Below are 12,203 nucleotides of genomic sequence, written 5' to 3' on the forward strand. Positions count from 1 at the left end.
GCCACGCTGACGGGGCCTATTGGTGTTTCTTAATGTTAATCCTAAGGCTTGTCTCACCTCCACACTTTATAAAGTTCTCTCTTATACACCTACCTTATAAGCAGAGCGACCATAGGTTAAGAATTCTTTTTCTTAAAAAAAAAAAGTTTTTATTGATCTTAGAGAGAGGAGAAGGGAGAGGGATAGAGAGATAAAAACATGGACTGCCTCCTGGAGCCCCCAACCCGGGCATGTGCCCTGACCTGGAATCAAATGGGTGACCTCTTGGTTCATGGGTCCACACTCAACCACTGAGCCACCAGGCCAGGGGGTTTAGAATTCTTATTCTCAAAGCGGGGGAGTGGGTTGGAAGAGGTTTATGGGGGGAAAAGGAGGGCCTATGTAATACTTACAACAATAAAGATTAAAAAGAATTATTATTCCCACATGGCTAGTGAGTGGCAAGCAAGGCCTCAAGCCAGGTCTTTGGGTGCTGTGTGGCTGGTCCAACATGAGAGCCAGAGGAGCTGGGGAGAAGTGCCTGAGTTTGGGGGTGGGCTGAGAGTGATGCTGACAACACACCTCATATGTACCATTCTGGGCAGGCCCCAAGTGGAAAGGACGTTCCCCGAGTAGATTCCACCATCACCCTTATACCTAAATTCGTAGATTCTCTACGGAACCGAGCTGAGTGAAGCAGTGCCCCCTGGCGCCAGCTCAGGCGGCTGAGCAGCTGCGGCGTGAGCGCCCCTTAGATATGGGTCTGGGGCCGCCAGCTGCGCGCTCTCTGAGCAAACACTTGGCAGCCGGAGCCTCGACAGAAGGTGCGTGTGCGCGACGAAGGTCATCGCGGCCCTGGGGTGGGCTCGGCTGCACGCTCCGCGGCCGGGGTTGGTGGGAGAGGCGGGGCGGGGCGGGGGGCTGGAGGGCGCTGGCCTGAGCCTAGACGGCGCTGGGCGGGGCGGGGTCTGGAGGGCGCTGGACTGGGCCTAGACGGCGCTGGGCGGGGCCTGCACGGCGGGGCGGGGCCTGGAGGGGGCTGGGCATAGAGGGTGCTGGGCGGGGCCTGGACGGCGGGAGTTGCTGGGCGGGGCCTGGACGGCGGGAGTCGTTGGGCGGGGCTGGCGCCCTCAGAACCGCGCACCGGCACCTTGGGGTCTCAGCGGCTGGCTGCGCACAGACTGCTGGACACTCGGACAGACATGGTGTGCTCCCCGGGAGAAGGAAATGGGGCCACTCCCGCGGGCGCACCCGGCGAGGAACCAGGAGCCTCCACGCTGCCGGGAAGTAGGCGGGAGCGGTCAGGCCGCGCTGTCTCTTTGAGACCGTGTTCCCGCTGACACTGACGGTGAGGAACCTAGCCCCAGGTCCCGGGAAAACCCCAGAGGATGGGCATTTGAGTATTCAGGTCCCTGGGCGTGGAATTTTGGGAGGTTATGAATTGGAGGGGGAGGGTCGGTGGTGGGCACCCTGCTTTGAGTCAAAGCCCCAGGTACCTTGTAAATTTTAACAGGGCTCAGGTGAGCCTGAGCAAGGCCAAGTTCCAAAGGGAGGAGAGGACGCCGTCTGGCTTCAGGGCCCACTCGGGGCTTGGTCCTTCATGATCTTGGTAAGCCCAGCCAGCTTGTGAACTAGTGGGGTGAATACAGGAAGCTCCAGGCCTCTGTGGTGGGTGGGGAGGCAGAGGAACCAACTACTGTCAGCTGTCGGGTGGCCTTGGCCACCCTGTTCTTCAGTTTCCTGAGCTGAAAGGTGCAGCCTTGCCTGCCTATGGGCCCCAATGAGGCAGCAGCACCCCCCTTAAGACCTCAGAGAGCACAGCAGCAAGCAGTGGAGAGGTGGCTGAGCACTGTGCCTCCCTGGTACCCACTGGGAGTTGGCCCACTGGGCACCAGGGAGAAGAGGCTGGGTTGTTTGATGACAGTGGGTGGCAGAATTGAGGATTGTGAAGTCATAGTGTAAGTGGGATGCTACAGGTGGGGCCTGGGGCTGACTGCCTGGCAAGAGGAAAGGTATTGCCCAGGCAGACCAGTGCTTCCTGCTCGTGGAAGGGAGCTTCTGGGATCCGCAGGGCACACCTGGTTCCCATGGTGGACTGATGAACTGGGTAAGGCCACCCTACCCCCAAGATCCCTCTCCCCATCCTACACAGGAAGGGAAGCAATCCCATGCCATTCTGGAAGCCTAAATACCACCCACGCCATGGGGAAGGAAAGCAGCAGAGAGACTGAGTGGCATATCCTGCTGCCCCCCTTTCTCCCAAACCTTCTCCTGGGCAGACCACCCAGGCTCTGCCTAGCCCCAGCTCTGTGAGTGTTCTGTTTGTCCCGGGTAGTTGGCTTCCAGGATGTAGGGTTCCAGGGCTCTGGGAAGATGCACTGGGGAGCAGATGAGTCCTGAGGATGACCACTGACCCACCCCTACTTCTCCAGATGCAGAGGCCTCCATGGCTGTGCTAAGCCTCCTGTTCTTGGCAGTGATGTATGTTGTTCACCACCCCCTGATGGTCAGTGACCGGATGGACCTGGACACACTAGCCAGAAGTCGGCAGCTGGAGAAGCGCATGAGTGAGGAGATGCGCCAGTTAGAGATCGAGTTTGAAGAGAGAAAGCGAGTAGCTGACCAGAAGCAGAAGGCAGAGAACTTCTGGAGAGGAGACACATCCAGTGACCAGTTAGTGCTGGGAAGGAAAGACATGGGGTGGCCGTTCCAAGACGAGGGCCAGGAGGGACCGCTGAGCTGGATGCTGGGAAACCTGTGGAATGCTGGCCTCTTTTGCCTTTTTCTCATCTTCGAGCTTCTGCGACAGAACATGCAGCACGAGCCGGCCTTTGATTCCAGCAGTGATGAGGAAGAGGAGGAAGTCCGGGTGGTGCCTGTCACCTCCTACAACTGGCTTACCGACTTCCCTTCGCAGGAGGCCCTGGAATCCTTTTACAAACACTATGTCCAGAATGTCATCCGTGACCTGCCCTGCACCTGCGAGTTTGTGGAGAGCTTTGTGGACGACCTCATTGAAGCCTGTCGGGCACTCAACCGCCAGGTGGTCAGCCCCCAAGAGGCTCGCCCACAGCTGGAGGACTGCTTGGGCATCGGGGCTGCCTTTGAGAAATGGGGAACCCTCCATGAGACCCAGAAATTTGATATCCTGGTGCCCATTGTTCCGCCCCAGGGCTCCACATTTGTGCTGGAGATGAGGGATCCATCCCTAGGCCGCCGCTGTGGCAGTGTGCTGGTAGAGTCGGAATGCGTGTGCAAACGCGAGAAGCTTCTGGGCGATGTGCTGTGTCTGGTGCACCACCACAGGGACCACTCGGCCCTCTTGGGCAAGTGCAACAACTCCATCAAAGCAACCCTCTGCACCGGCTCCCACCTGGACGTGTGCAAGACCGTACAGTGGTTCCGGAACATGGTGGGCAATGCCTGGGCCCTCGTGGCCCACAAGTATGACTTTCAGCTCAGCCTCCCACCGTCCACCACATCCTGCAAGCTCAGGCTGGACTATCGCTCAGGCCGCTTTCTCTCAATCCGCTTGGTCCTGGGGGTGCAACGGGAAGACACCTTGGTCTACCTGGTGAGTCGGGCCCCTGACCAGGAACAGCTCACTAGTGTGGACTGGCCCGAGTCCTTTGCAGCCTGTGAGCACTTGTTCCTGAAGCTGGTAGGGCGTTTTGCTCCAGAGAATACCTGCCACCTCAAGTGCCTCCAGATCATTTTAAGTCTCCAGGATCTTCAGAGCTTACCCCAGGGAGCATCCTGTCCCATCCTTACCTCTTACCACTTCAAAACAGCCCTCATGCACCTGTTGCTGTGGCTGCCCCTCTCGGACTGGCAGCACAGCATGCTCTCCCAGCGGCTCCAGGACATCCTCTGGTTCTTGGGCCGTGGCCTCCAGCAAAGGTCCCTCCATCATTTCCTCATTGGTAACAACTTCCTGCCCCTGACCATCCCGATCCCTAAGAAATTTCGGAATGCCGAGCCTGTCAATCTCTTCCAACACCTGGTGCTAAACCCCATGGCACACTCACAGGCACTGGAAGAGTTCCACAACCTTCTGACCCGGGTGAAAGCTCTGCCTTGTGCCCCGTTGGCCGGGGCACATTAATGTAAAGGCCCTTAATAAAGGGGAGAAGGTATTTGTGATTCTTCAGGCTGCAAAAGAGTTTATTTTTCAGATACATCAGTGGTATATATGCCTTTACTTTGTGAATAGGAGTTATGATAGATTAAGACACTTGAAGGCGTATATGAAGTGGTCACAAAGATGGGGTCCCAGTGGGTCTTCTGAGTTTTTCTTGTCCTGACTTAACTTGCATCATGATCCACAGAGAGACCAGGGAAACGGATGTTGTGGGAGCATCTTGCTGCTAAAGAGTTAGATCCAGAGGTGGCTTGGGAAGTTGTGTTTTGTATCAACACTGGAAGTGAAAGAATCAGAGAATACCTCCATTCCAGCTTACTCCTTCTCATATTTTAGGAGCTAATTTTTCACTATTTGAAGATAAAACCAAGATGTTTATTTTCTGTTTTCTTAATTTAGCCCAATCTTTATATGTCAGTATTCTTGTTTTATGCATCTGAAAACATTCCAATACTACCCAAATAATTTATTAGCATTGATTCAAAAATATCAAGTCAATAGTGACCTGTCCCATAATTGAGGTAATGTATTTACTAAAATTAAAGAGCAACGTCTGCTGAAACCGGTTTGGCTCAGTGGATAGAGCATCGGCCTGTGGACTGAGGGGTCCCGGGTTTGGTTCCGGTCAAGGGCATGTACCTTGGTTGCGGGCATATCCCCAGTAGGGGGTGTGTAGGAGGCAGCTGATCGATGTTTCTCTCTCATTGATGTTTCTAACTCTCTATCCCTCTCTCTTCCTCTCTGTAAAAAATCAATAAAATATAGAAAAAAAAAAGCAACATCTGATGTCCTCCTCAGTGCCTGGAAGCAACATTATAAAACCCTTAACAAGGATGATCTTTTGGGGGCTCTGAGATGAATAATTGTTTCTGTAGGGAGCCACTTGTTTGGTGAATGGAAAGAAGTTCTAGCTACCATGTGTAGCTCTGCTTTTTCTCAGCCTGGTAATGCCTTTGTATTCTCTTTTCAAAGATCAGAGGAATTACTTGAACTCTATTTGCGGTTTTGCAAAACAAGGTCATAACGATTGACCACTGGCAGGGCTGGACTGGAAGGGACTATGAAGCAGTCCAATTCAAATAAAGTCGAGGTTCGGGAGATGTGATTGATGTATTTTTCTGTGCTTTAAAAGCCTGAGGAGGAGTGTTAAGAAACGTGAAAATAGTTGTGGGTGTGGTTGTTTTGGAAATCCAATGCTGTCCCTCCCTTGCAAGCCTGGAAGATCTGCTCAGAGGAGGACCTGGCCCCACATTTAACTTGACCTCGGTGGGGTTAAGATGTTGGCCTTATGGGCTTTGGTTGTAGAATCCACACCCTCCACCAAGCAGAAATAAATTACAAGTGTCCCAGAAACAGATGCCAGTCAAAATTTGGGGCTCCCTCTGCTCAGTAGCTACTGTTGTCTGCTGGTATCTGCCAGGTACTGCTTTCAGGTTAAGGTGCAGTGATGGTTGGTTCCATGCTGGTGGGATTTTGGTGTTTTATATTCATATGCTTTTTGTATAGAAAATAACTGGTGTTTCTTTCTAAATCAATAAATGAGGCTATTTTCTGTATCAGTTGGAATCTGTGCAATAACACATATAGCAGATCAGCATTCTCACAGCCTGTTCCCAAGAAGTTCATGTTACCCTGATGGCTCATCTAGCACATCCTGGTGTTTCTCAGCATACCTGGAACCAGTCTGCCCTGTGGTTTCCCAGTGGCCTGGCCAGTAGCCAGGAAAGAATCATTCAGAATGTTAAGGAATACCTAAGTCATTCATTTTCATGGGGCCTAAACCAAAATATCAGCCAAATTGAAAGATCTTAGCGGCTACAAACAACATAAGTTCTAGAGGGCATAAGTCTGTCAGGTAGTGAGAAGTTGGTATGAAGTTCTAGCACTGGGGTTTCTAGTGTACTAAGAGGCGAGAAAGAAAAGTTATGAACGGGCAGAAGACTACAAGGAACAGCACAGCTTGGGTGGGGCAGTAGATGTAAGAGAGTATAGCAAAAACAAGCAGTGGGAAGAATGGAGCTGTAGTGCTCTGGGAATACTCTTACAATGAAAGGGGAAACCAGATATTTAGGAAGCTGAGCTTTCTTCTAAAACAATACTGGCTGGCACCCAGGATAAAACAGCAGTCATAGTAATGAAAACAGTAGCATTCATTGAGCATTGCCAATGTTCTAAATGCTTCACATCTGGTAACTCAATTAATCCTCACACTAACACCCCACGAAGTTGGTGCTTGATCTTCTCCATTTTACCAATGAGATAACAGGCACAGAAAGAGCACACAACTTTCCAAGGTCACAGCTGGTAAACAGCAGAGCCTGGAGGGAAGTACCTGTCCCAGCAGGAATCAAACAACACGTAGGGCTTAAAAGTTATTTCAAAAGCAAAAAGCACTGTATTAATTTTAAGCTAAAGGGTGGTATGTTGGGAATTCCAGAAGACAGAAATTTTTGGTTCTTAGCCCAGTCTTTAAGGAGGTCAGGAATTTTATATCACATACAAAATTAAAGGCATTTGCTCAGAGGCCAAAATGAATGTAAAGCCATTTTAACTATGTGTCCTTTGAGCCCCAGTGACAATATGGTTTATATTATAAGCCAACTGCAAGCTGGAAGGTCAGGGCAAATTTGAAGCCAAAAAATTGCTTGTTCAGGTAACTAATTGATAGCACTATTGTTCTTCACCTAAACTGAGGCTTTGCTTTCATTTGGGGGAAGCAGAATCTCAGTGAGAAGTGAAATGAGGAAGACCAATGGCCTCAGCATTGCTTTTCTGCGGAGAAGGAATGGGGAGGGGCCCCACTACTTTACTTTTGTACAGACAGGGTAATTGGGTTTTGCACACCATTGACACCACTGATAAATCCATCTTTTTGCACCCTCTGTACTCCTAATCCCCCAAAACAAAAGATGGGCTGGGAGTGGGCGGTGAATGAGCTGCCTGCGCTCAGAGAGAGCAGGAGGTGGAGCTGGCCCCTTCCTCCCAGCACATGGCACCCCAAGCAATCAGCTCAGGAGGCTCCATTATAACCACAGAACAGCTGTCTGCCTCACCTAATGGGTCACCTAGTAGCCTTCCTTTGCCAGGAGTTCCAAGCCAGTTCTTCAGAGGCTCCCGATTCTGTGCCACCTATCACCCCAACACCCAATGCTCTTAGTTGGTGCAAACATGGAATCCAGAGGCTCACTCTCCTGGACCCTAGCGCATACTGACCCCATGTGCTCACTCATGGGAGTTTATCTGTTACTAATTCCTCATAAACCCCAGTGAAATTGGGTATTCTCATCACTTTTTTAAAAAATATTTATTTTTATTGATTTCAGAGAGGAAGGGAGAGGGAGATAGAAACATCAATGATGAGAGATCATTGATTGGCTGCCTCCTGCATGCCCCCTACTGGGGACAGAGCCTGAAACCCAGACATGTACCCTTGAGTGGAATCAAACCTGGAACCCTCCAGTCCTCAGGCCGATGCTCTATCCACTGAGCCAAACTGGCTAGGGCTACTTTTTTTTTTTTTTTAAAACATGTTTTTATTGATTTCAGAGAGGAAGGGAGAGATACAAACATCAATGATGAGAGAATCATTGATCAGCTCCCTCCTGCACACCCTCCAACTGGGGATGGAGCTCGCAACCTGGGCATGTGCCCTGACTGGGAATTGAACTGTGACCTCCAGGTTCATAGGTCAATGCTCAACCACTGAACCACACCAGCTGGCCAGCTGGGCTCAACACTGTTTTATAAATGGGGCCCAGAGAGGTGAAGATACCCAATTTAGGATTTAAACTTATCTTCCAATGTCCCTCATTCAATATGTATTTAAGTGTTTGCTATGCCCAGGGCTAGCACCAGGTCCCGGGAAAACAATGGTGAGCAAGGACACAGCTTCATCCTCATGGAATTGACAGTCTAGGGAGGGGATAGACAAGAAATAGTCACCCCAGCAGATGTAAAATTTCACAGGTGACAAGTTTTGCTAAAGCCTCCAGTACAGATACTTGAGTATATCAGGGAAGGTCTCCCTGAAGAAGTGATGTGACCTAATTGGGTGAAGATGGGATGAAGAGGATCCTATTTGGAGGACATGGAGTGCGCAGAGGCGCTGTGCTGGACGTGGGCCTGGCGAGGGCCAGTCTGAAGGCCAAGTGACGGAGGGCAGGGAGCAAAGGGAGGCAGGATGAGGCTGGAGAGGCTGCAGGGACGGGACTCTGCCAAGACCGTGTAGACCACTTTAAAAGTTCCCAGAGCAGTGCAATTTTTTAATGTGTGGGGACTAAAAAAATTAATACTTTCCCTCCCACCTTCTAAGTCCTTCTAACTAGGCTAATAATCAAATGAACAGAGACAGATTAACAGGAGAAAAATGTTTAATACATGTTCCTGGGGAATTCACACAAACATGAAAAGTTCAAAGACACTGTTGAGGCAACATTCAATATATATGACATTTTTGGACAAAGAAGAGGGGTTGGTGAATGGGTAAAATGGGCGATTTACAGGTGGTTGAGGAAGAACGGATTATACATGGCAGGAAAATTCTTGCCAGGCAATTCAGAAACAATGGGACATGGGTATCTAGCTAGCTAACAGGCCTGGAGTCTTCCTGACTAAAGCTAGGGTGAAGATTTTTTTTTTTTTAAGCAGTGGGAGTGGAGAAGGAACAAAGAAATCTGTAACTGGCTGTGATCAATTAATTGTGGGCACCACTGCACTCGGACCAGACTAGGGTGAAGATTTTTAAGATTAAGCCAAGACTCCCTTCCTAAAGCAGATTTGTCTGAATCTTAGGCAGCAAAGGAGTGAGGGCCAAAGGTTCTGAGTTTTGTTTCTCAATAAACAGCTTAAAACCAATATCCCAAAAAGACAGCTTAAGGGTGGCAAAAATTTAGTTCCCTTCAAATGGTTTTAGATTTTGGGGGAAAAGTAGCAGGTCAGATTTGTACTTAGCAACCACCACCCTGGACCCAACGAGAACGGGCTCAGAGCAGGTGTGGGGTTGCTGCAGACCTGCAAGGTGGGACAAGGAGACAGGAGACTGAAGAGATTTTTAGGGAGAAAAGAGAACTCAATGGATTGTACGTGGAGTGAGAGGGAGGCGCCCAGGATGGCTCCTGGGTGGCTGGTTTCATTTGTGGAGATGAGGCGTACTGTAAAAGTGTTTTCTCTCCTCTCTCCCACATTGCCTTTCGCTAAAGATTTGGTGGGCACAGAGAGAACAAGTTCATGCAAAAAACAGGCTTAAAAAGTAGTTTTCAACAAAGGGTAGCACATTTTTGGTTGCCAAACTGAGGGGCGCTGATGACATTTGGCAGGTGTTAGGGTCGCCAAAGGAGGAACGCATGAGGCCAAAAGGAGTAAAAATTATGAATTTATTAGATCATTTGGATACCAGATGGGCTGACCCCCAAAATGGCGCCAGCCCCAGGGACAGGGAGTCAGAGATTTTAAAGGACTCTAGGCTGGCTTTTTCTGGCGGAGAATGCTCTGGGCAGGTCTGGGTCCTAGGAAGGTCCCAGGGGAAGGATGATGGCCTTAGCAAGTGGAATGTGGTCTCAGTGAAAGGGACTGACCGCTGTGAAGTGGCCTCAAGGTCAGTCCCAGGGGCGGGGTATCGATTTAGTTCTTTGATCAGACCTAACAGCAGGCAAATGGTGTCAGGGATGCGGAAGAGTTCTACAGAGGGCAGGAGTCCCACACACCAGGAATTGTTTCATCTTCCTGGACTCAGATCCAGGGGTCAGGTGAAGCAGAGCGAAGGGGCAGGCGGCACATTGCAGCCGCCTCACTTTCCTTATTTTTCCATTGATTTTTAGAGAAGATGGGAGGGAGGGGAGGGAGGAAGAGAGAGAGAGAGAGAGGCATCGATTGGTTGCCTCCCCCACGCGCCTCAACCGGGAGGTGCCCTTGACCAGGAATGGAACCCGGGACCCTCCAGTCCGCGGGCCCAGGCGCTACCCACTGGGAAAACCGGCTAGGACCCGCCTCACTTTCGACATTAACTTTTTTTTAAAAGGGGTTTGGAGAGAGAGAACTAGGCAGCTTTTCACGAGAATTTGAAAACGAAGGCCTTCATTTAGAAAAGGTATATAAAACATTGTGCATCTGTCCTTCCCGCCCGGAACGCTCGTTGCGGGGTCGGCTCCCTTCACCTCCGTCCCGCGCCCGTCCGTCTCCCCCTGGGCCTCGCGCTGCCCTCTCAGCACAGGGGCAGGAACCCCGTTTCCCAGAACCGGCTTTCCCCGTCAGGGAGTGAATCCCAGGAAAGCAGAGCCCTCGCCCGCCCTGCTCCACGCTGGGACCCCAGCGCCCGGTGCTCGAAAGGAGGGAGTTCACCCTGTCCCGGGGGTCTCCACGGACCCCTCCAGTCAGCCCACGGGCCCCGAGCCTGGACCCCACCTCCCTGGGCTGGTCCCACCGGCGCCTCCCGAGCGCGGCTCTCTCCGACCCCTCGCGGCGGACCCGACGGTCTGCGCAGGCGCGCCTCCGACCCGCCCACCGCTGACGTCAGCGCGGCCGTTAACCGCTCTCAGTCGTGTCGGCGCGCGATTTAAAAGCAGTTGAGGAGACGCGACGGGCAGGATGGGACCTCCGTGCCCAGGTGAGGCCAGGCGTGCGGAGGCGCCGTGGGAAGGCCCCGGCGCGAGCGTGGGTCCCGCGGGCAGGGTCGGGTCTGGCCTGAGCGGGACTGCGGCGTTCTCGGCCCAGTCGGTGCCTTAGCTCTCCGTCGGCCGGGGGGCCTGGCGCGGGGGAGGGGGTAAGGGGGAGGGGAGAGAGAGGAGGAGGGAGGGCCGGCGAGTGCGCTCCGCCAATCAGGACGCGGCCTCGGGGCGTCCGCTCAGTTCGCGGACGGAAACCCGTCTCCCCGGGGTGCCTCCGCCGTGCTGGCGTCTCCGCTTTCTAAAGGCCGTTTTCTTGGGAGGCGCGTTAGAAGCGCCTTGATCACCGCTGTATGCTTAACACGCTTGTATTAAATTTTACTTCCATTCCACAAATATTGAGTGCTCCTTTTGGGCCAGACGCAGAGACACAGTAAAGAACACGTAAGATGCCAGGCTATTGTATTCTAGTTGGGGAGACCGACAATAAACAAACGAAATAATTTCAGGTGAGACCGAGACCGAGTGCTGTGATTGAGAATAGCGGGGGAGGGGGGCGCTTTAGATCAGGATTGAGCCCTTAGCAGAGACTGGGGAACGTATTTCAGGCAGAGGAGCAAATGCAACAAAGAAAAGGGCTAGCAGGAAGTGCCCGGCAGGACATGGAGACTAAACAGTGAGCAGGTCTCTCGGGTGAGCAGGGGCCTCTGTAGGTCTTGGTAAGACATTTGGGAATTTAGAGTTATATTTTAGACGTGATAAATTACTTACCTCAGAGGCAGTCAGGTGGAGGGAAGGGGTCGATAAACACTTGGATAAGAGATTGCCATTGAGGGGAAGTGATAGGGCCGCTCAAGGAAGTGGCCCATGGCCCGAGGAATAAATTTGGATATCATCATCATAGATTGTAAAACCATGGGAACAGGTGAAGAGCCTGTAGAGAAAACCACAGGACCAACATTTAGAAGCTGGATAGAAGAAAGTTATAGAGGCCAAAAGTGTTTCAAGAAACGGGGTTGCCAGCAGCTTCAAATGCTGCTGAATCTCTAGAGATGAGGCCTGAAAAGTGCTGGATTTGGTGACTTGAAAATTGTGGGTGATCAATAATAGTTATCATAAGGTGGTGGGGATGGGGGTCAGACTAGAGGGAGCTGAAAATGAGTAGGAGGTGAGGAAGGGAATGCAGAAAGTGTTCTTTGAGCTCAGTAACCGTGATGCATGATGTCAAAAGCAGAGCGAGAATCAGAGAATGTTCCAAGAATTGAAGTGTGCCTCTAATCCCCATCTTGAGTCTCCCTCTTAGACAAATTCCTTCTTCAGTGCTTCCTGTTCTGTTCTCTTCTCCCAAGTCCAGCTCCTTCCTTACCTTGCGGTGCCCACATCTAAATAGTCACAAGCCCTCTTAATTCAGTCTCTCAAAATGCCTCTTACCTCCTTCCTTCCTGTTTTTACTTTTTTTCTTTTGTTTTGATCTCAGCTGAGAA

General features: G+C 51.4%; 2 protein-coding genes across 3 annotated transcripts in view; both read left to right on the top strand.

The window, feature by feature from the left end:
• Positions 1 to 1,084: 1,084 nt before the first annotated feature.
• Positions 1,085 to 5,676, top strand: ITPRIPL1 (ITPRIP like 1). Of its 2 annotated transcripts, XM_079791792.1 has the most exons (3): positions 1,085 to 1,327; positions 1,493 to 1,588; positions 2,412 to 5,676. In XM_079791792.1, the coding sequence occupies exon 3, from the start codon at positions 2,426 to 2,428 to the stop codon at positions 4,082 to 4,084; it is 1,659 nt and encodes a 552-aa protein (XP_079647918.1). In that variant the 5' UTR covers positions 1,085 to 1,327; positions 1,493 to 1,588; positions 2,412 to 2,425; the 3' UTR covers positions 4,085 to 5,676. The 2 variants fall into 2 exon arrangements, with proteins under 2 accessions (XP_079647918.1, XP_079647917.1); XM_079791791.1 differs by lacking the exon at positions 1,493 to 1,588.
• A 4,924-nt stretch (positions 5,677 to 10,600) lies between these two features.
• The window catches only part of NCAPH (non-SMC condensin I complex subunit H), a 36,318-nt gene continuing 34,715 nt past the window's right edge, over positions 10,601 to 12,203 (top strand). The window contains exon 1 of the mRNA XM_079792838.1: positions 10,601 to 10,721. Within this exon, the coding sequence (XP_079648964.1) occupies positions 10,703 to 10,721 (19 nt within the window). The 5' untranslated portion in view covers positions 10,601 to 10,702. The remainder of the gene's footprint in view (positions 10,722 to 12,203) is intronic.

The sequence above is a fragment of the Cnephaeus nilssonii genome (genome assembly GCF_951640355.1).
Source record: "Cnephaeus nilssonii genome assembly, chromosome: 15".
In the NCBI taxonomy this organism is placed as follows: domain Eukaryota; kingdom Metazoa; phylum Chordata; class Mammalia; order Chiroptera; family Vespertilionidae; genus Cnephaeus; species Cnephaeus nilssonii.